The sequence below is a fragment of the Culex pipiens genome, chromosome 3 (assembly GCF_016801865.2).
Source record: "Culex pipiens pallens isolate TS chromosome 3, TS_CPP_V2, whole genome shotgun sequence".
Taxonomy (NCBI): domain Eukaryota; kingdom Metazoa; phylum Arthropoda; class Insecta; order Diptera; family Culicidae; genus Culex; species Culex pipiens.
In genome coordinates, this window is record NC_068939.1 from 127,532,296 (window position 1) to 127,553,448 (window position 21,153).

General features: G+C 40.8%; 1 protein-coding gene across 1 annotated transcript in view; it reads left to right on the plus strand.

The window, feature by feature from the left end:
- LOC120428040 (katanin p60 ATPase-containing subunit A1) overlaps positions 1-18,619 on the plus strand; it is a 42,577-nt gene extending 23,958 nt beyond the window's left edge. The window contains exons 2-3 of the mRNA XM_039593004.2: positions 16,337-16,554; positions 16,619-18,619. Of these exons, the coding sequence (XP_039448938.1) occupies positions 16,369-16,554; positions 16,619-18,115 (1,683 nt within the window). The 5' untranslated portion in view covers positions 16,337-16,368 and the 3' untranslated portion in view covers positions 18,116-18,619. The remainder of the gene's footprint in view (positions 1-16,336; positions 16,555-16,618) is intronic.
- The last annotated feature ends 2,534 nt before the right edge of the window (positions 18,620-21,153 follow it).

Here is a 21,153-nt window from a genome sequence, read left to right on the forward strand (position 1 = left end):
TCTGAAAAGTCGGTATTTTATGTTCTTTAAAACATATCAAAAAAAAAAAAAAAAGTGTTTTTTTGCAAATCAAGTTTTATTGACAAAAAGTGAAATTAAAAATCACCAAATTTTTTTTACCGTGTTTAATTTTTTTCAGTGTAGTCCAAATCGATCAAAAAATTCCTTCAAAAGATATAGATTTTTGAATTTTTATAGATCCTTTTTGTATGGACAACTGCCAAATTTGTACGGAAAATTATATGCACAAACTAATGATGAAAAATGGCTTCTTTGGGCATACCGAATTCACCAAAAAAGTTTCAGCCGGATTAAAAAATACAAAAATAAAATTGAGCAGTTCTCTACGGAATCGGTCTTTTTTCTTTAATTTTAATTTTTGTATTTTTTAATCCGGCTGAAACTTTTTTGGTGCCTTCGGTATGCCCAAAGAAGCCATTTTGCATCATTAGTTTGTCCATATAATTTTCCATACAAATTTGGCAGCTGTCCATACAAAAATGATATGTGAAAATTCAAAAATCTGTATCTTTTGAAGGAATTTTTTGATCGATTTGGTGTCTTCGGCAAAGTTGTAGGTATGGATATGGACTACACTGAAAAAAATTGATACACGGTAAAAAAAAATTTGGTGATTTTTAATTTAACTTTTTGTCACTAAAACTTGATTTGCAAAAAAACACTATTTTTAATTTTTTTCATTTTTTGATATGTTTTAGAGGACATAAAATGCCAACTTTTCAGAAATTTCCAGAATGGGCAAAAAATCTTTGACCGAGTTATGATTTTTTGAATCAATACAGATTTTTAAAAAAAATCGAAATATTGGTCGCAAAAATTTTTCAACTTCATTTTTCGATGTAAAATCGAATTTGCAATCAAAAAGTACTTTAGTGAAATTTTGATAAAGTGTACCGTTTTTAAGTTATAGCCATTTTTAAGTAACTTTTTTGAAAATAGTCGCAGTTTTTCATTTTTTAAAAATAGTGCCCATGTTTGCCCACTTTTGGAAAAAATATTTTTGGAAAGTTGAGAAAATTCTCTATATTTTGCTTTTTCGGACTTTGTTGATACGACCCTTAGTTGCTGAGATATTGCCATGCAAATGTTAAAAAACAGGAAAATTGATGTTTTCTAAGTCTCACCCAAACAACCCACCATTTTCTAATGTCGATATCTCAGCAACTATAGGTCCGATTTACAATGTTGAAACATGAAACATTCGTGAAATTTTCCGATCTTTTCGAAAAAAATACTTTCAAAAATTTTAAATCAAGACTAACATTTCAAATGGGCGTAATATTGAATGTTTGGCCTGTTTGAAATGTTAGTCTTGATTTTGAATTTTTGAAAATATTTTTTTCGAAAAGATCGGAAAATTTCACAAATGTTTCATATATTAACATTGTGAATCGGACCTATAGTTGCTGAGATATCGACATTAGAAAATAGTGGGTTGTTTGGGTGAGACTTAGAAAACATCAATTTTCATGTTTTTTAACCTTTGCATGGCAATATCTCAGCAACTAAGGGTCGTATCAACAAAGTCCGAAGAAGCAAAATATAGAGAATTTTCTCAGCTCTTCAAAAATATTTTTTTCAATAGTGGGCAAACATGGGCACTATTTTTAAAAAATGAAAAACTGCGACTATTTTCAAAAAAGTTACCTAAAAAAGGTTATAACTTGAAAATGGTGCACTTTTTCAAAAATTCACTAAAGTACTTTTTGATTGCAAATTCGATTTTACATCGAAAAATGAAGTTGAAAAATTTTTGCGACCAATATTTCGATTTTTTGAAAAAATCTGTATTGATTCAAAAAATCATAACTCGGTCAAAGATTTTTTGCCCATTCTGGAAATTTCTGAAAAGTTGGCATTTTATGTCCTCTAAAACATATCAAAAAATGAAAAAAAATTAAAAATAGTGTTTTTTTGCAAATCAAGTTTTAGTGACAAAAAGTTAAATTAAAAATCACCAAATTTTTTTTTATCGTGTATCAATTTTTTTCAGTGTAGTCCATATTCATACCTACAACTTTGCCGAAGACACCAAATCGATCAAAAAATTCCTTCAAAAGATACAGATTTTTGAATTTTCACATATCATTTTTGTATGGACAGCTGCCAAATTTGTATGGAAAATTATATGGACAAACTAATGATGCAAAATGGCTTCTTTGGGCATACCGAAGGCACCAAAAAAGTTTCAGCCGGATTAAAAAATACAAAAAAAATCGAATGACCGAAATCTCAGAGAATTGCTCAATTAAAGAAAAAATACCGATTCCGTAGAAAACTGCTCTTAGGGATCAGCAGCCGAAGCCGCTAACCACCGCGCCACGAGTTGTTTTGCAATTAGTATTAAAAATGTAAGATTTGAGGAAAACCAAAATTTTAGCGAAAAAAAAAATTGTGCGGTACTGATTTTCGGAAGAAATTTTAAGTTTAAAAGATTTTTGAATAAACCCAAGCATGCTAAATATAATTATAAACGGACGGGAATGCATTTTTAATTGATGTCAGTTGAATTTACTTGAAATTTTAAAGTTTTTCGAAAAAATATGTTTTCCTCATTTATTTTACGGACCAATTTTAAAGGTAAGGAAGGATGGGGGAAACAAACTCCTTTAAACATATTTGTACAAACCATATGAAAAAAATATGGCAAACTCGATTTATCTTTCAATTATGATTTCAAAAATCAAAAAAAAAATCAAAAAAACTTACCAAAAAATTCAAAAATAAAAATAAATGGGAATTTCTCTTTTAGTGATAAAACTTAAATAAAAAATCTGTTTTTTTTGCGTACCATTTTTATCCAAACAGTCCTAATCATAACCTACATCATTGCCGAAGAATCCTAATCGATCAGGTAATCTCTATTCAAGATACAGAATTTCATACATTTACATACCCAATTTGTATGACCAGCCCTCCAAAATTTTATGGAGTCTGGTATGAAAAACGAGTTATGCAAAATTGTTTCATTCAAATAAAAAAGTGAATGTTTAGAAATTGCAAGAAAATTTACGAAATCGTCCTCTACTTCATTATTATTCGAAATTGTAATAATATGCGTAAGGACATAGTCCGCAGAGTAAACTTTTTTATAAACATTGGAAAAGTTGAGAAATTTTCTTAAATTTTAGGAGGTTGGGTTTTAGAAGGTTAAGATATAGAGTTGGAAACTTCAAAAATCGGTTGATTATTACTTTTTCGAAAAAGTTATAAGCAAATTTTTCGGCAATTTTATCAAAAAAATGCTCTTTTAATAAACAATAAATTTCTAATAATTGTGAATTTGCCTGTCAGGGGTTTTTGCAGACTAAAACATATTTAAAAATTACATCACAACTTTAACAGTAGAGTAACGGAAAATGGAAATATCATGTTTAAATCAGTTCCACATAAAATTTGTACCTAAACAAAAAAAATACCATCAAATATTAAAACCTCTACAACCCCGCTCCCCGCCCCTAGACGGGCTTCGATCTAAAAATTCTCTAAACAATTTTTTTCTACCAATTTTAGATCTTTTAAAGGCATTAAATGGAAGAACTTTCTCAATTTAAAAAAATAGGGTTGGAAGTTTGACTTGTTTTATGTAGCTTTGTCAATGCAAAATGTATTTATTTAGGAGTTAACTTTGGCTGTGTTTTTTACTAAAATTTCCTATATTTAAGTAAAAAGAAGCATGCAATAATATCTGTAGTGTCCCAGGCTATGCCTCTACGCATTTGTTTACAATTTAAATAAAATGGAACCATTCTATAGCAGAAAATGCGAAAAAACAAGCAAACAATTGAAAAAGTGACTGTAAAAACATTTAACAAAATTAGATAGGCAAAATGTAATGATAAGAAGTGGTAGAATAGACAAATTATTACCAAAAGCAAACATAAACTAAACAAGATAAATGCAAATCAAAATACTAAAAATTAAATAAAACAAACTGTTCACGCCCAGTTCACTCATTTTTGACGATTAGTAGAAAAACACTTCCAGACAACACTGTAGATTATGTAACCCCACACACACAATCTCAGTAGCCCTTCGTGTACCTTTATGTTCAATGTTTGTAGTCGTTTGAGAACACGAAGTGGTTTGTCTTTTGTAAAATGTGTAGACTTCCCGGTCACAAAGCACTTGACCAGTTAGGAACGACTAGAATCAAGAACCACAAGACACTTCTGACCAGATGGTCGACCGGGACAGTCACCCCTCCTCAGGGGCAAGTTAAGTAAATCAAATAAACACTCAAGAATTGAACCCTCTTTTGTGCAATAAAGTTCATCCCCTAGTTATCGCGACTTTTCTGTCACTTACCGGATCACTAAGTTCCCCCCCGACACACAGGACCACATCCGCTACGATGTGCGTCAACATTTTGGTCCTTCGAGCCGGATTGTGTGTCGGGAACCGCGAAGTCGAAGGACAAATCCGCCGGTAAAGAAGTCCGCGATGGCGCCGCGTATCAAGTTCCGTTTAAGTGAAAATGGCCCGAGCGCCATTCCTACCGCCACGGTACCGTACCCAAACGGAGAAGTCCCGTCCACTTCTCACCTGCAAAAGAAGATTGCTGTAACGCAAAACCGTCGAGCATACGATGAAAAAACTTTCCAAGTGTTGAGCCACGGCGCCACTCCAAAAGTGAATCCAGTGCAGAAGCCCGTTGGAAGGATTCGCCATCTTCCAACGTTACAAAGAATCCCGTCCAGATCCGCCATCCTGTCCTCACGACCACGTATCACGATTCCGCCATCGTGATACGACCACTAGAAGAATCACTCCGCCGTGAACTTGACCGCGAAACCGTCCAAACCGTTGAAAAAACTCCGAACAAAACCGAGATGAAAAGTGCACCGCGAACAGTCAGAAGGTGAAAAACAAAACAAAACGAGAACTGTCAGTGCGTTACAACTTTTCGAAGTCGCGTGAAGAAGGTGTGCTAGTTTCCGTCTGTAGTGCCTCCGCAAAGGTCTGCAGAAAAACTCGTGACTTAAACGTTGTGCGTTACGAGAAAGATCCGCGGAAAATCGTGATGGTCGCGGACGCCATTTCTCCGGAAAGAAAATGGCACCGCTCAAGAAGAAAATGTCGGTCAAACGTCGACCGGCACACGAGAGTTTCGCGCGAACAAACATGTGAAGAAGTCTGCGCCAACCCATGCAGCAACAATGTTTTCGAAATCGCATCAACCTCGCGAACCTACCCGTTTTCTACGAACCTTGCTTCCGAAGTGAGAAAAGTGAGCCGTGAGAGAAGACGAATCTCACGGTGAGTGCAAAAGGTAAACAAACCTCGTCAGTTCGCGGGTGCATCGATTGTCGTTGCAAATCGCGAAAAAAGGCATCTCGGTTCGTCGCGAGATGTGCAAATTTCGTCGTGCGTCGCGTTTTCTCGGTCGAGTGCAGTGCTGGGGCTGGAAGAAGCCACCGAAGAACGATCTGTGACTGAAGAAAGTCACCAGAATGCCATCAACATCGAGAAAAGCGACCGAAGTGAAGAAACAAGATCGGTGCACACACATCTCCACACGCAGCTAACCACAGCTGGTGTTTTCTGCGGTGCTCTTGGCAATCAGCAGAAAAGTTCAGAGGCGTCGCAAAGGCGCCTATTTTGTGTGCCTTTGGTCCAGTTTGCAGTGTGATTTGGATACAATTCGAACGTCGACTCAGCATGCTGTACGCTGAAGGCAGGATCCAGCTTAAAGGCCTGAGGGGCGGCGCGTTCGTGGTCGGACGGGCCAGAACAGCCCCCCACCACCATCCTGAGATAAGTATCTTTCATTTGTAGTTTGACCAGTGATTTAGTCGCTTCAAACACTCAGGATCGGTGCTGCTGGATTTCTCAACACAACGACTGCACTGGACATTCACGGCCTGGCGATCGCACGGATCGCCAACATTGGGCAGCGCCACGAACTGCCATCTCGCACCTCGCAGTCGGACGGACTGGAGGTCACCACACTCTCCGCAGTCGGACGGACTGCCGGAGACCTTTCACGACGGAGAAGCAACCCTGCCATCGGACGCGGCGAGCGTTTCCCCAAGAAGTGGCTCACTCGGAGCGCCGAGAGCCAACCAACCCAGCTGTCGGACGCAGCGCGCGTCCCCTACGAAGAAGAGGCTCCCTCGGAACGCCGAGAGCGAGCAACCATGTTCCTGCTCAAGTTCGGCCAGCGCGACGAAGCGCTGGAATCAAGTCGGTTAGCAGCGGGTAGAACCGGTCTACCGCGTTGTTTAACCTCCCCCATCGACGTCACCAACCCTCAGTCTGCTCGCCAGGAGCAGATCCCCATCCAACACTTGTTGGAATTCCCGGCTATGCTGCCGTGCACAGCAGCATCGGTCCGGCCGTCTTCGGCCACCTTCCTCTCTGGGCTCGCGGAGAAGGATTGAAGCAAACGAGCAAACGGATGACGTCATGGATCGAAGGGGACACCTAGTCTCACACTCCTGCCACACCATGGTGGCACTTTCCAAGGCCTCAACGGAGGTAACCTATGGCCACACAGCTGGCACACTCAAGCCCTCACTGGAGGCACCACGATCCACACAAGGTGGAACCCAAGTCGGCCACAACGGTGGCATCCCATGTTCAAGCAGGAAACATCAGCAGTATGGACGCGCGGACGGCGCAGCAGATCATGACGGACGGCACCAAGGCCGCTGGCACTTCCAAGGGCGACGCAGAGGCCGCAAATCATCACCACCACGGTCACGAAGCTGCACAGCCGGTGCAGTAAACGGCGGGCGGCGCGCAAGCCGCACTACCTCGGCAGAAGTCAACTCACATACAGTCCACACACACACAAGGGCAGCACAGTCGCTGCACTCTCAAGTTGCACCACAGCCACGACGAGCGGCAAGAGGCCGCACTCCTACGACCCACGATGGGTGGCGCACGAGCCGCTGACAACAGCTAACCCGAGCAACGACGGCGATGGTGACACTATCATCGCACGACCGCAGCACAGCGGTCCCCGAGCGTCACGCAAGCCGCAGAAACACCACGCTTACCCCTACGTTAGGGCGGTGCACGAGGCACCAAATCAGCACCAGTTCAGCGAGCCAAATGCTGAAAGCGGAGTTCCAGCACCGAGGCATTTGGGGGTGGCGCGTTCGTGGTCGGACGGGCCAGAACAGCCACCCCGCCACTTCCCCAAGATAAGTACCTGTTGACTATCGTTTTTCGCAGTAGCTCAATCAGCTCCCCTCACAGGTCCTGCTGGAACATCGCTGGAATACCAACCAATGGCATCGAACTCGGTCGACGGGACCGATCATCTCCTGATGCCAACAAGAACCACCGCATCCAGAACTCTTCGGTCATCGCTTCGAACTGCAGCAGTGCGCAATGCTGCAAGAGTCGTTGTGTCGGTTGTCGGGGTAGACGTACCCTGGGCAGTCGTCTTCAGAGGAACCAGAGTTCCAGGAACGTGACGTCAGCGATGGAGATCCCATACCAACCAATCAGCACATCAAGGTGCCGACTAGCCAAGTCGTTCGGGTGGGAACGCGCCCACCTACAACATCATCGTCTTCGACCGCGCCGACTAGGCGGCGAAGTTTAAACGGTCGCACCATCACAGCGTGGTGGCACATTCCCACGGCCGCGCCAGCGCAAGGCGCGCGGCGTCTCCAGCAAGTGAGCGAGCCGATCGCTCTTGCCAAAGTCTACGGCAATCGAGGACACAGCAACAAGGCACGAGGAGTGGCGCGTTCGTGGTCGGACGGGCCAGAACTGCCGCTCCACCCCCGCACCAAGTTAAGTACAGCAACAAACTCACCCTTTGTACAAAGCTCAGCGCTTTCCACCCTCACAGGTTGCTGTCATCCCTCGATTCGGCCCATCGTCAACAACAAGCAGCAGAACATCGCCGGCGTGAACCCAGTCAACAGCCCAAAAGTCAGCAAAATACTTGACGAAGAAATTTAAAAGAAAGAGCTGTGATAGTAGTTTTAAGAAAAGTAGGGCTGTTAGGATTTAATATTGTTGAAAGCCTTCGGCCTTTCAAGGCGGGCGGTATGTTCACGCCCAGTTCACTCATTTTTGACGATTAGTAGAAAAACACTTCCAGACAACACTGTAGATTATGTAACCCCACACACACAATCTCAGTAGCCCTTCGTGTACCTTTATGTTCAATGTTTGTAGTCGTTTGAGAACACGAAGTGGTTTGTCTTTTGTAAAATGTGTAGACTTCCCGGTCACAAAGCACTTGACCAGTTAGGAACGACTAGAATCAAGAACCACAAGACACTTCTGACCAGATGGTCGACCGGGACAGTCACCCCTCCTCAGGGGCAAGTTAAGTAAATCAAATAAACACTCAAGAATTGAACCCTCTTTTGTGCAATAAAGTTCATCCCCTAGTTATCGCGACTTTTCTGTCACTTACCGGATCACTAAGTTCCCCCCCGACACACAGGACCACATCCGCTACGATGTGCGTCAACACAAACATTAAACAAGAGAAGTAAAGTTTTTCGTAGAACAAAAGTTGCTCAAAATGACCTTCTGAAAAATAAAAAAATTCGAAAAAAATTAACAGTAGAGGGTTAATATTTGGTCAACTTTGAAAAAGTGACAAAATTTCTATAAAAAAAATATAACATATTATAACAGTTTCTACAATTTTATGTCAAGTGACATGCTCACAAAGCCAAGAATTCATGGGGAAACATTACCGCACTAAACTCACAATCTTAAACAGTGACAAATCAACGGAGATTATGCGCCTGGCGACGGCATCATCCAGTACAGGAAACATTATTGGCGCGCAAATTTGCTGCGATCGCGTGACTCACGTCGACACCCCGAGGAAGAAATTAAAGTTCACACCGAACGCAACATTGCCGGCAAATTAACCCTGTCATGGTTGTTGTTTTTTATTGTAACTTTTGAAATTTTACTAAAGTACATTGCAGACATTAAGGAATGTATGAATTAATTTGTCATGAAAATTATAAATTAGCTTTATATACCTTTATAAATCTGATTTAGTGCTACCAAAGAGCTAACTCCGTTGCACTCTGCAAACTCGTCGTCGTGCTTATCTTTATTTCAGATTAACCAATTTCGTGAATCACACTCACGGCGGCTTGTCTTCATCATCATCAGGGTAGCATTAGAGCAGCTGCTCTCGCATGCTAAAGAGTTACGATTTATCTTCGAGGCATATTTTGCCCCGTGCTCTCGTGCTAGATTACAATCGCAAGCCAACGATTTTGTTGTTATTGCTTTTTTTCGGTGGGATTTTCTGCTCGCCGCCCTAGAATAGTTTAGCTTCTTTATTGTTTTGCGGCATTTGGCGGAAAACTATAAGCCTTCGCGGGGGAAAACAATAAGAAAATAAGGTACGAGAGATCTTGGCGAGTGATTTTTTGGTTGTGGCAGTGTTGCCAGCAAATCATTTTGTTTTTGCTATGGATTTTGACTCAAAGTTGGCATCACTGTTCGTCGGTTCATCAAATATTCAACGATCTCGTGACCCATAGACCAGAAAGTGGCTGATTTCGAAAGTGAAAACCTTCTGTGGATTGTTTGAAATCGGCAGTGCTGCCAGCCCAAAACATGGTTCGAGCTTTCTAGAGCTAATGCTAATGACGGGCACGAAAGTGATGAAGTGTGTTGAATGGGAAATGGCAATGGGATTGTTTCAGGCGGGTCGCATAATCAAAGCGAAACGAGAGAGTGCGATTTAGGCTGGTAGCACTGCCGGGCTGGCTGGGTTCGCAAAACAAAAGGGGAAAGGTTGTCTGGTTGTTTCTCGATGTCTATACGACGCGAAACTGATCTATATCACTGCAGTTTGAAGAAGAGACTCCGACTTCGGAAGACGGCGGCGACATTACTCGAATAGCGCACCGTGAAAAGTGGGTTTTGTTACGAAATAAACGGCGAAAAAAAAAGTTGGTGTAGGAGTCTTCTCGGACGACCGGTTGCGATGCACAATATCGGAGAGTAATTTGAATGCGAAATTAGAATCAAGTCAACTGTGACAACAAGCCGGGATGAGCGCGGAGTGAATGCTGTGTATACCGGTTGTGGCGCTTTTATGGTAGTGAGATGACGTAAACGTGGGGGATTCTGAAATGAAATGTATCTGTTTTTGTTTTTTGGAATAAATTTGATGAATAATTGACGAATTAGAAATAGCTCAAGAATAACAAGCTTTAATACAATTTACCAAAATACAAACAAACAATCCACTTTAACGACCCCCAGGTATTTTTTGGTCTCTATTGCAAGTTTTTGCTCGAACCTAGGAGTCCAAAGGCTTGAATTAGAAAAGCACCCAAACCTCTTTTTACTTGAATGCAACCTTCCACCCCACACAGAAAAAAATAATGTAAATTTGGAAGCTGTAATTTTGGAAGGTTGAATATTACCTCTTTTATGATGTAATTTTACCTCAATTTAGACTGAAAAAGTGACATTACACCAGAAAAGTGGTAAAATTACACATTTCCAGAGGTAAAATTACACCTTTTTTCTGACATAAAAGATGTACCCCTTCCCAGATGAAATATTACCATGATTTTTTTTTCTGTGCAGGGTTCGAACGGGCGACCTTTGGATTGCGAGTCCAACCTCCATTAGCGATCCCACCGGAAAAAAATAAAGGCCCATATTTCGGCATTCCCCATCCTCATTCCTTTACCATTTCATCTAAATTTTCTTCTCTACATCATAGTCCAGGCCATAACCGAGCTTCTGAAACAAATTTTATCTCTATCGGATGTACCGTCCAGATTTAAAAAAAATCTTTTGTCCCTTTCTTACTAAAGAATGACGTGAGCAATTCTCTACGAAATCGGTCTATTATTTTTTATTAGTATTTTTAATCCGGCTGAAACTCTTTTGGTGCCTTCGGTATGCCCAAAGAAGCCATTTTGCATCATTAGTTTTTCCATATAATTTTCCATACAAATTTGGCAGCTGTCAATACAAAAATGATATAAGGAAATTCAAAAATCTGTATATTTTGAAGTATGTTTTTTGATCGATTTTGTGTCTTCGGCAAAGTTGTAGGTATGGACAAAGGACTACACTGAAAACAAATGATACACGGTTAAAAAAATTGTGACTTTTAATTTCAGTTTTTGTCACTAAAACATGATTTGCAAAAAAAAAACAGTATTTTTATTTTTTTTATTTTCTGATATGTTTTAGGGCACATCAAATGTCAATTTTTCAGAAAATTTCCAGAATGTGCAAAACATCTTTGAACGAGTTATGAATTTTTGAAACAATACTGATTTTTTCAAAAAATCGAAATATTGGTCGCAAAAAAATTTCAACTTCATTTTTCGATGTAAAATCGAATTTGCAATCAAAAAGAACTTTAGTGAAACTTTGATAAAGTGCACCGTTTTCAAGTTAAAGTCTTTTTTAATGAACATCTTTTAAAAATAGTCGCAGTTATTCATTTTTCAAAATAAGTGCCCATGTTTGCCCACTTTAAAAAAAAATTAAAAGGCTGAGAAAATTCTCTATATTTTCATTTTCTAGCTTTGTTCAAACAATTCATAGTTGCTGAGATATTGCCATGCAAAGATTTTTTGCGACCAATATTTCGATTTTTTGAAAAAAAAACAGTATTGATTAAAAATTTTTGCACCTTTTTGAAATTTCTGAAAAGGCATTTAATGTCCCCTAAAACATATCAAAAAATAAAAAAATAAAAATAGTGTTTTAGTGACAAACAATGAAATTAAAATCCACCAATTTTTTTTACCGTGTATCATATTTTTTCAATGTAGTTCTATCCATACCTACAACTTTGACGAATCGATCAAAAAATTTCTTCATGAGATTCAGATTTTTATATTTTCATAAATCAGTTCTGTATGGACAGCTGCCAAATTTGTATGGAAAATTATATGAACAAACTTATGATGCAAAATGGCTTCTTTGAAAATACCGAAGGCACCAAAAAAGTTTCAGCCGAATTAAAAAATAACAAAAAAATGAATGACCGAAATCTCAGAGAATTGCTCGTTAGTGTTTAAATATCATTTGTGTTTCATCTCCGATTTAAAAATTATGACCACTCATTAATAGTCTTTTAATAATTCTAGGTAATCCGAGAACAAGTTTTGAAACAACGTTTATGGTTAGTAAAATGTTAATCATACTTTTTTTCTAAAATTTTCGAATCCGGGAAATCAAATTTGGCTAAGTTTGACACTTACAATTACAAAATGTTTTTTTTATTCATTCAATCATTTCACAAAATAACGTGCTGTTAAAAACAATGGATGTCAAATAAGATGCATTTTCATGTTTTTTTTATTGTGCATAATTAAACAAAACTCAAAGCAAAATTTTCCTAAATTTGCCACAATTCAAGCGTTTTATAGATCGGATTTTTTTTTAGAAAATCTCTATATAAATTCGCTTATTGTGCTAACGTTATTTTATATCTGAAAGATTCGTCATTCCTTGGTGTATTAGTTACGGATGAAAAATAAAATAAAATTTTAAATTAAAATTGAAATTAACATCATTCAAATCAACTTTAAATTGTTGATTAACTGATTGAAATATAAAGTATCATCTGTTTGACTATGCCAAATATTAGCAGCAAACTTAAAGTCAACGTGGATAATGTCATCCGAATCACTCAAACTTGATCTTTCCCCAAAAAAAATAAGGTTAATCCTCTAACTGCACTCACGCCTCCGATCGACATGATATTTGCTCACCGAATGTTCAACAACTTTTCAAGAGCTTCGTTTTGGACGGAAACCGTTCCACCATACAATCATTCTGCGTTTACTCATTCGGCAACTTCCAAACCCACGCACCAATCTACACCGCTCGGGTCGAAACACAATCCGTCCCTAAAACCACGCAAATTCTTCACACAAAAGAGTCAAACGTCTCAAAGTTGAAGTTCAAGCGTTGCAACTTTGTGTACCGATAAATCCGTCATCCGGTGAAGGTGTAGATTGGCTTCTGGGGAGAGCTTGAACCTGAACCTCTGGTAACGGCGGCGGGTGCCACTTGATTTACGATCATTTAAATACCCCTTTGGCGTAGCAGCAGCGAAACCATAAAACTCTTTCGACGCTTTGGCAGCGTATCGAAATTGACCGTAATATTGTTGTTTTTTTTAGTTTTGATTTTCATGCTTAAATTATTGTTTTATTTTAAAAATATAATTAAAATCAAAACCATGGTAAACAACTCAAAGAAGCGCCACTTAAGGTCCAACTTCTTCCGGTCAAGAGTTACACAATCCTTCCTCAAAGGGGCTGGTTGACAACCCGCAGAATCGGAGAAAATCCCATCATCGAATGAAAGAAATAACAGGTTTCTGATAAAAGTAGTTTCTAGTGTTTTTGCTTCGTTTCATTACCTTTGCACCAGCAGTTGTAAGCCAATGAGTAACAGCTCAAGTGCACTTGACACTTGGTTTTTGCGAAGTTGCGATGTCTTTACCACTTGTGAGTTATTGAAAAGGTGTTGGGCTAACATATAAAATCAAATTATATGGATCTACACAAACCCTCAGTCAATCATGTTTTTACTGTTATTTAGTAAACTTTGCGATTAGGATGTATTGAATTATTTATTTTTACAATTTAAAAGTAATATTCCCAACAAACTCATTCTTTCAATTCTGATGATTTAACAAAAACATTTTATCATTGCAGTTCTCGCAAATTTTCTTCAAAACAATATAAGGTTTTAGAAAATAAACATTTTTTTCTGAATTTTGACTCGTTGGACATTAGTTTAAACGATCAATTGATCATTTTTAGGTAAATGTATGATAATGAAGATAACAATTTAAAAGGGCAAAGTCTAGTTTTAATAACGGAAACTGTCCAATTCAGTTTTTTCACCTAGTTTTGTCCCTTGAATCTGGAATTAAAATCGTAGAACTGTCAATTATAACTAATTATTTATTTGGTTTAATATGATTGTTTAAAGAAAAAATCTTTAAATATGTCAAAAAGTCGATGTCTTGTCGTTTGAATTTTGTTAGGTTGATACAATATGCTTTACTCTTCAAAAAAAGAAATAGGCTACAGCTTTCGTTTTTTCTAAGTTTTTTTTGTTAATTGTAAAATTCCAACGATATGCATAACAAATTCATAAAAATCGTAAAAATTCATTCGGATATTTTGATCATAATTGATTCGATGAATCAACAGAACAAGCTGTCAAGCAAGATACTTTCTGTCAAGAAAGGTAACGTTTTGATTTGAAACTCAATTTCAGGACCGACAGTTGGGCAAATTCCGTTTTTTATTAGGGTGTTGCTATATAATTTTCTCTTGAAAATTAGACATTTCCAAATGTAAATATCTCGGGTTTGAAGAAATCAACCTCTGAGTTTTTTTCAGCATTTGTAGTGCGAGATCTCCTCTTTAGAATGCAAAATTTGGCATGCGCTCTTTTGAGATATTTGAGTTATATGGCTGTAAGTTTTAAAGTGCTTCTGAACAGTGTTGCAAATGAGTGATCAAAAAGCTATCATTTGATTATCTCTGCACCAAAAAAAATCCGCGGGTATAGAGGCCGTCACTATAGCTTGTGAGATCTCTTCTTGTGTCTCGTGATTCCCAGCGATGTCATTCTCTCTCTATCACTCCTCCCCTTTTCATCGAATATGCGCTCTCACCGCTGAGTCTCTCAATCTCTCCGAAAACTGCAATGAAAAAACGCGAGATGGCGATTAGGAGCCGACCACGCATGCGGCATGCGTCCCGTTAAACTGCGTTTGCGAAATTGGTTTTGTGGTGGCTTTTGTTGTTAAACGCTCTTGCGGTGGGATGATCGTGGAAGCGGGAATGAGAGAGAAAAGGAAAATGTCAATCGCGAGTGTGTAAACCACAGAGTAATACAGAGCGAGCAGTCCGAAGAAATGTCATTTTAATCTTTGGCTCCATATAAGGTTTGCTGGTAGCAGGCTTGCGATGTACCTGCGATGTACCACAAAGTGGAACCAAAAATCAAATGGCAGTAGTAACTCTGTCTTACTCTGTGGTGTAAATGCTAAAACGTGTTCGGCTATGTTCGGCGCTGAGAGTTTCAATAAGGAGAGAAGAGCAGTTGTATTTGAGGTATGAATATTCAGGCGGGATAATTGTAGTTGCTGAGAGCTGATATTTTGATATTTTAACAACACTGCTTCTGAAGTTTTTTTATAAAGGTCCAACAAAAAAACCTTTTTTAGTTGCTTTTCAGAGTAAACCATTAGCCATTAGTAAAATTAGTCGTAGAAGGCGTAGATTGCGAAATTAAATTTTGGCGTCTTGGACAAAGTTGCTTGTATTGGCATGCCCAACAACTTTCTACCTATCTCAACCTAGCCAAAAGTTGTTATCCCATTTTATTTGTAACAACTTTTTTGAGGACACCAAAGCTCCAATATTGAAACAATTTTCGGAAAAACAAATTTCTTCTTAATCTTACTATCTGGACCACTGTGCAAACGTCGTATAGGTCGTAAAACTTACTCGGAGCGCATTCTTGACCATTGAAGAATTTAGTTTGGAGCAAGTTTATTTCAAACTGAATAAATTTTAAAGTTATGTTTAAATAAAATTGTAGAATAATCATTAATGATCTAGACGAAAATAATGTCATGTTTTAAACGAATATCCTGGCGTTTGTGAGGTGTAAGCACATCGTAAAAAAGCTGCCCTAGTGGCAACAAGCGTTACTAGCATTCCTGTCCCACTCTCGAGTTCTACATACTGACATGGCGGGCGCCGTTGGTGGCCAGCGACTGTTTCTTGTTCGCAGAATTGTTCTAGTTTTTGGCGATCATTATAGTTTATTATTTCAGCTGTTGATGTTGATTGATCAACATGTTGTAGCATTAAAATGGAGAACGGAATCACAATAGATCCAAACTAAAAAAATAGAAATTCGAACAGGTAAAATCTGTCAGAAATAGAGTCAGTTAACCCTCCATTGCTTAGCAATTTAAAAAAAAATTGATTGTGATCAAGCCGTTTACTAATCGAATACAAGGAGCAAAAACTCCAACTCTATCCGATTGGAAACAACGTATCAGCGAGAGTGTTCATAAAGAGTTGTTGTTAAACAAGGCAAAATCGCGATAAAACAGTTTTACGATCTTTTTTTCTGCCAGAAGGAACCTAATCCGCTCACACACGCTCTTTTTTATCTCTATTTGTTTCACGATGCGTGAATCTCTCATGCGCAGAGTTCAATTTGCCGCCAATAAATCGCTATCGCTAAAACGACGCTAAAATGGTCGTTTGCTTTGTAGTTTAAGACATGTTACGTCCGCCCACACTTATTGATTCACCCCCTTTGATCTCTCCCTCTCTGGTTACAGATTGACCACTTTGAGCGACCCGGGAAGGTCCCATGACAGCCGGCGCCGCAACGATGGGATCGACGTCGGACATTTGCGAAAACACCAAAATGGCCCGCGAGATGGCCGTGATGGGCAACTACGACTCGGCCGGGGTCTACTACGAGGGAGTGCTGCAGATGTTGCGGAAGCTCCTGGTGGGCATCTCCGAGCCGATCCGGAAGGGCCGCTGGACGATGGTGAGTGACGTGACTTGCCCACAGTTTCGTAGCCGGCTTACGGATGTTTTTGTTTTCTTTCCAGATCCAGCAGGAAATCAACAAAGAGTACACCCAAATGAAGCTCATCCAGAAGACGCTTACCGAAATCACGATGGACCTGCAGAACGCCCCCCTTCAGGCGCGCATCCGCACGCCACTGCACGAAACCGCCAGCAAAGATCCGGCGGCGTGGTTCCGGCCCGATGCCGACATCTGGATGCCGCCAAACCCGAACCGCGATCCGGACGTTTGGGGACCGCCTCCGATGGACCATCACGGCACGAACGGCGGTGGCGGTGGACCGCGGTCGATAGCTTCCCGGGCGCAGAGTCGTTCGGGGACGGCGCTGAACCGGAAGGCTGAGGCAAACCGGAAGAATGCCGTGATGAAGTCGGCGACGACGACGGCGGTTGGTGGGAGGAAGGGGACGGGTGGGGTCAAGTCGGCGGTAGGTTCGAACGGGAAGACTGGAACGTTGCCGAGGAATAAGGGGAAGGCTGGGGGAGGGGGAGCGGGGCAAGCTGGGGACACTGGGAGCGAGGGAAGTAAGGGTGAAAAGAGTGATAAGGAGAAGAACGAGGAGGAGGAGGATAACCAGGAGGAGCCAGAGCGGAAGTTTGAACCTGCCAGCCACGGGGATGTAGATCTAGTCGACATGCTGGAGCGGGATATTCTGCAGAAGAACCCGAACATTCACTGGGATGATATTGCGGATTTGACCGAGGCAAAGCGGTTGCTCGAAGAAGCGGTCGTTCTGCCCATGTGGATGCCAGACTATTTCAAAGGAATTCGGAGGCCTTGGAAGGGTGTGCTGATGGTTGGACCTCCCGGAACCGGCAAGACCATGCTGGCCAAAGCGGTTGCCACCGAGTGCGGGACCACGTTCTTCAACGTGTCTTCGTCCACGCTCACGTCCAAATATCGCGGAGAGTCGGAGAAGCTCGTCCGGCTGCTGTTCGAAATGGCCCGTTTCTACGCGCCGAGTACAATTTTCATCGACGAAATCGATTCCCTTTGCTCGCGGCGTGGTTCCGAGTCCGAACACGAAGCCTCGCGGCGCGTCAAGTCCGAGCTGCTAGTACAAATGGACGGCGTCAGCAACGACGAAGCGACCAAGATCGTGATGGTCCTCGCCGCCACCAACTTCCCGTGGGACATTGACGAGGCGCTGCGGCGGCGTCTCGAGAAGCGTATCTACATCCCCCTGCCCAACAAGGACGGCCGCGAGGCCCTGCTCAAAATCAACCTGCGCGAGGTCAAGGTCGACGAGTCGGTTGACTTGATGTCGATCGCCACCCGCCTCGACGGATACTCCGGCGCGGACATAACGAACGTGTGCCGCGACGCCAGCATGATGTCGATGCGGCGCAAGATCGCCGGCCTCAAACCCGAGCAGATCCGCCAACTCGCCAAGGAGGAGCTGGATCTGCCCGTGTCGACGCAGGACTTTACCGAGGCGATTGCCAAGTGCAACAAAAGCGTCTCCAAGGACGATCTCATCAAGTACCAGCAGTGGATGAAGGAGTTTGGTTCGTCGTGATGGCGCTGCGACGTTCAACTCACAGTCCGTGCAATAATCGCCTGGTAGATCGACTAGCCTATTATTTTTATTTTTGCCGTTTTTTAAGAGGAAGAAGTTTTAGTTTCAAAAATTTATCAGTACCATCGTGATCATAACTTTATACTTTTGCTACCACCGTGCGATGCATGACCGTTTTTTCTTATTTGTTTTAATATTTTTTCTCATTACATTTTCAATGTTTTAGTCGAGCGATTGTCTTTGCGTGCGCTCACAAAACCGTTGTTCATTTTTGCCGCCCATGGAAATTATAAAATAAAGATAAATGTCAAACAAACGCTTTTGTCACGTTAATTTTGCTGATCGTTGAAAAATGAAAAAAACTTTACACATAAACACACAGACAGACTAAGTTGTAGGTTAAACAATCGTAAAAACAATAATAAAATATCACTAAACATACGGAAAGCTAAGCCGACACTTATTTGATAAGAGTAATTTTATTAATAAATTTTATAGAAAATATCTACCATAGCGTTCCTTTGTGCCGAAAACCCCTTATATGGTTCAATACACTTCAACCCATGAACCCAGTATCAAAAACCATTAATTTTGATACCCATATTGCCCCAAATCGTATGGTTCAGAAAATGTCTCCCCGGGAGAACCTTCTCCCGAGCCACTGGCCACTCCGGGTGTGGCCAATATCCTACCAATTTGTTCCCAAGCTTATATAGTTGCGCACAGCATGTTGCTGCACCCACGCAACAGAAAACTGTTGCGTTGCAGACATCATCTCTGCTTGGGACGTAAGATTCAAGTACCTAGAATGTCACGCCGAGAGCATGCGATGGTTACACGACTTTTCTCGTGTTTCTGTATTGACACCCCAGAACAGAGCCCTTTCTTTGTCAAAATCACATTCTACCCCAGTAAAAGTGCCTGAGACCCAGGAGCCGTAGTAGAAGGCGTAGGAGACACGCTCTTTTTGAGGAACAAGGGACGGCTAATTTTTCAACAACATTTTTTGGAGAAGGTTCTCGGAGTCGGAGCTGGAGTTGTTAAATTGCCAGAAACCGATGAATATTTATTACACTTTAAAACTAAAAAACCAACTCACCAGGCAGAAACTGTGGATTCTGATTCTCCACCTGCACAACACCTTGCGTACTGCATTTCGTCGATTTCGGAGCATTTGCAGATGTAACAAGCTGACCCGGCTCCTCTGGCTGAAAACGACATGATGAGCGAGCACCCTGAACTCTGCGGAATCAACTTTTTCACGAATGAAACCAATCCGACGGACCACATAAAAAATGAAGCCGTCACATTGTCGGGTGTCCTGTTTAGTGATATTATTTCGGTATTTATTTTCTAAAAAATTTATCTATATTAACCGTCTACGGCCGGGCGTTGAAACTTCTCGACCAGGTATCCTGGCCAAAACACACGTCACGAGGTGGTCCGGGTTTGAAGCCATCAGCTGCAGGGTAGATAAATCGACCAGGTATCCTGGCCGAGCACACGTCACGAGCGGCCCGAGTTGCTTGAAAAGAGGCAGCGGACAGAAGACGGAAATAATTGATTCGATCGATTGAATTAAGATTCGGAAACTAAATGTTACGTCAGCTCTTTCAGCAAATAGTTCGTGATATAATCAAACTTTCCGTACCCTCCGCAAACGTCAAACCAGAACAATGTTGCTGCCGGATATTTTTCCTAATCTCTTCCGGAAAAGATTCGGCAACAAACATGTATGGTTTGACGTTTGCGGAGTGTGCCGAAAAATATCAACAAAACACTTGATGCATTGGACAATCGAGAAATAAGAAGTGAGAGTGTGTGCGTGCAACATGGAGTTAAACTTTTTGAAAAGCCTTGGTAAGCTTCACAGCAACTGCTCAGAAAGTTCAACTCCATGTTGCGATTTGACAGCTCGATATTTAAGCAAGACATAAGAGCCATATGTTTATGTACAACGGTTAATGGGAGCGTTCTTTTATTACGTAACGCAGTTAGGGGGGGGGGAGGGGGTGTCGGCGTCTGTTACGAAATGTTACGAAAATTGGAGGAGGGGGGGTGTGATGAAAAATTATGTTACGTAACGCAAAATTCTCATATAAACATTCATTAAAAAAATGCAAAAAGACCTTGTGTTACATTACAAGGGGATAGGGGGGATCGCTCATCTGTTACGATTTGTTACGAAGGATGGGGAGGGGGGTTAAAAATCCCAAATTTTGCGTTACGTAATAAAATAACGCTCCCTAAAAACATGCTTAAACCCCAATTTTGATATTTTTTATTTTTACGCAAAAAAAAAGAAATTGACAAGAAAACATTTTTCGATGGTCACCTTGGAACGAGCTGTCACCTTTTTTGTCCAGAAGGGCCGCGATGATCATTTTTCAAAATTTGATTTAACAATCGATTTTACGTCTTTCTGGTCCAACAAAAGGTCATTGTACTCAGAAAAATTATCTTTATCGTTGTGAAAAATAATATCATCAATTTTAGCTTCATTTTAGGAACTAATTCTTCGTATTTCTCCCGATTCCTTCTGTTTTCTCCCGGAGTAACAAACTGAAATAGCAAATTCAAATGTTTTTTCACGTGAAATGCTCGAAATGTAAACACGGTAATTCAGCAAGCTTACATGATTTACATGCAAAGCAACGCAAGATAATTCCGTAGTAACAGTTCAATAGGGCGAATCTGCAATTGTAAACAAGTAGTCTATCCCTTTTGCTCACGTGACAGTTCACGTCAAGTAAGAGGTGGATAGACTGCTTGTTTAAAATCGCAGTTTCACACTACAGAGCGGATTAGCTAATTCGAATGGAACTGCATTCGTTTGAGCGAATCCAAATTCGCTAATTGCAACGACTGACAGCTGTCAAAAGCTTGAAACCACGTGTTCGGAAATTGATCAATGATTGTTACAAACGGGGGGATGGCAACCCTATTCCGACCAAAGCAAACTGACAACAGTCGACATTAGCACGGTTTTCATTTTTTTTTGCTTTTTTCCTTTTGATCGATCAAACAGTGCGCGCGCA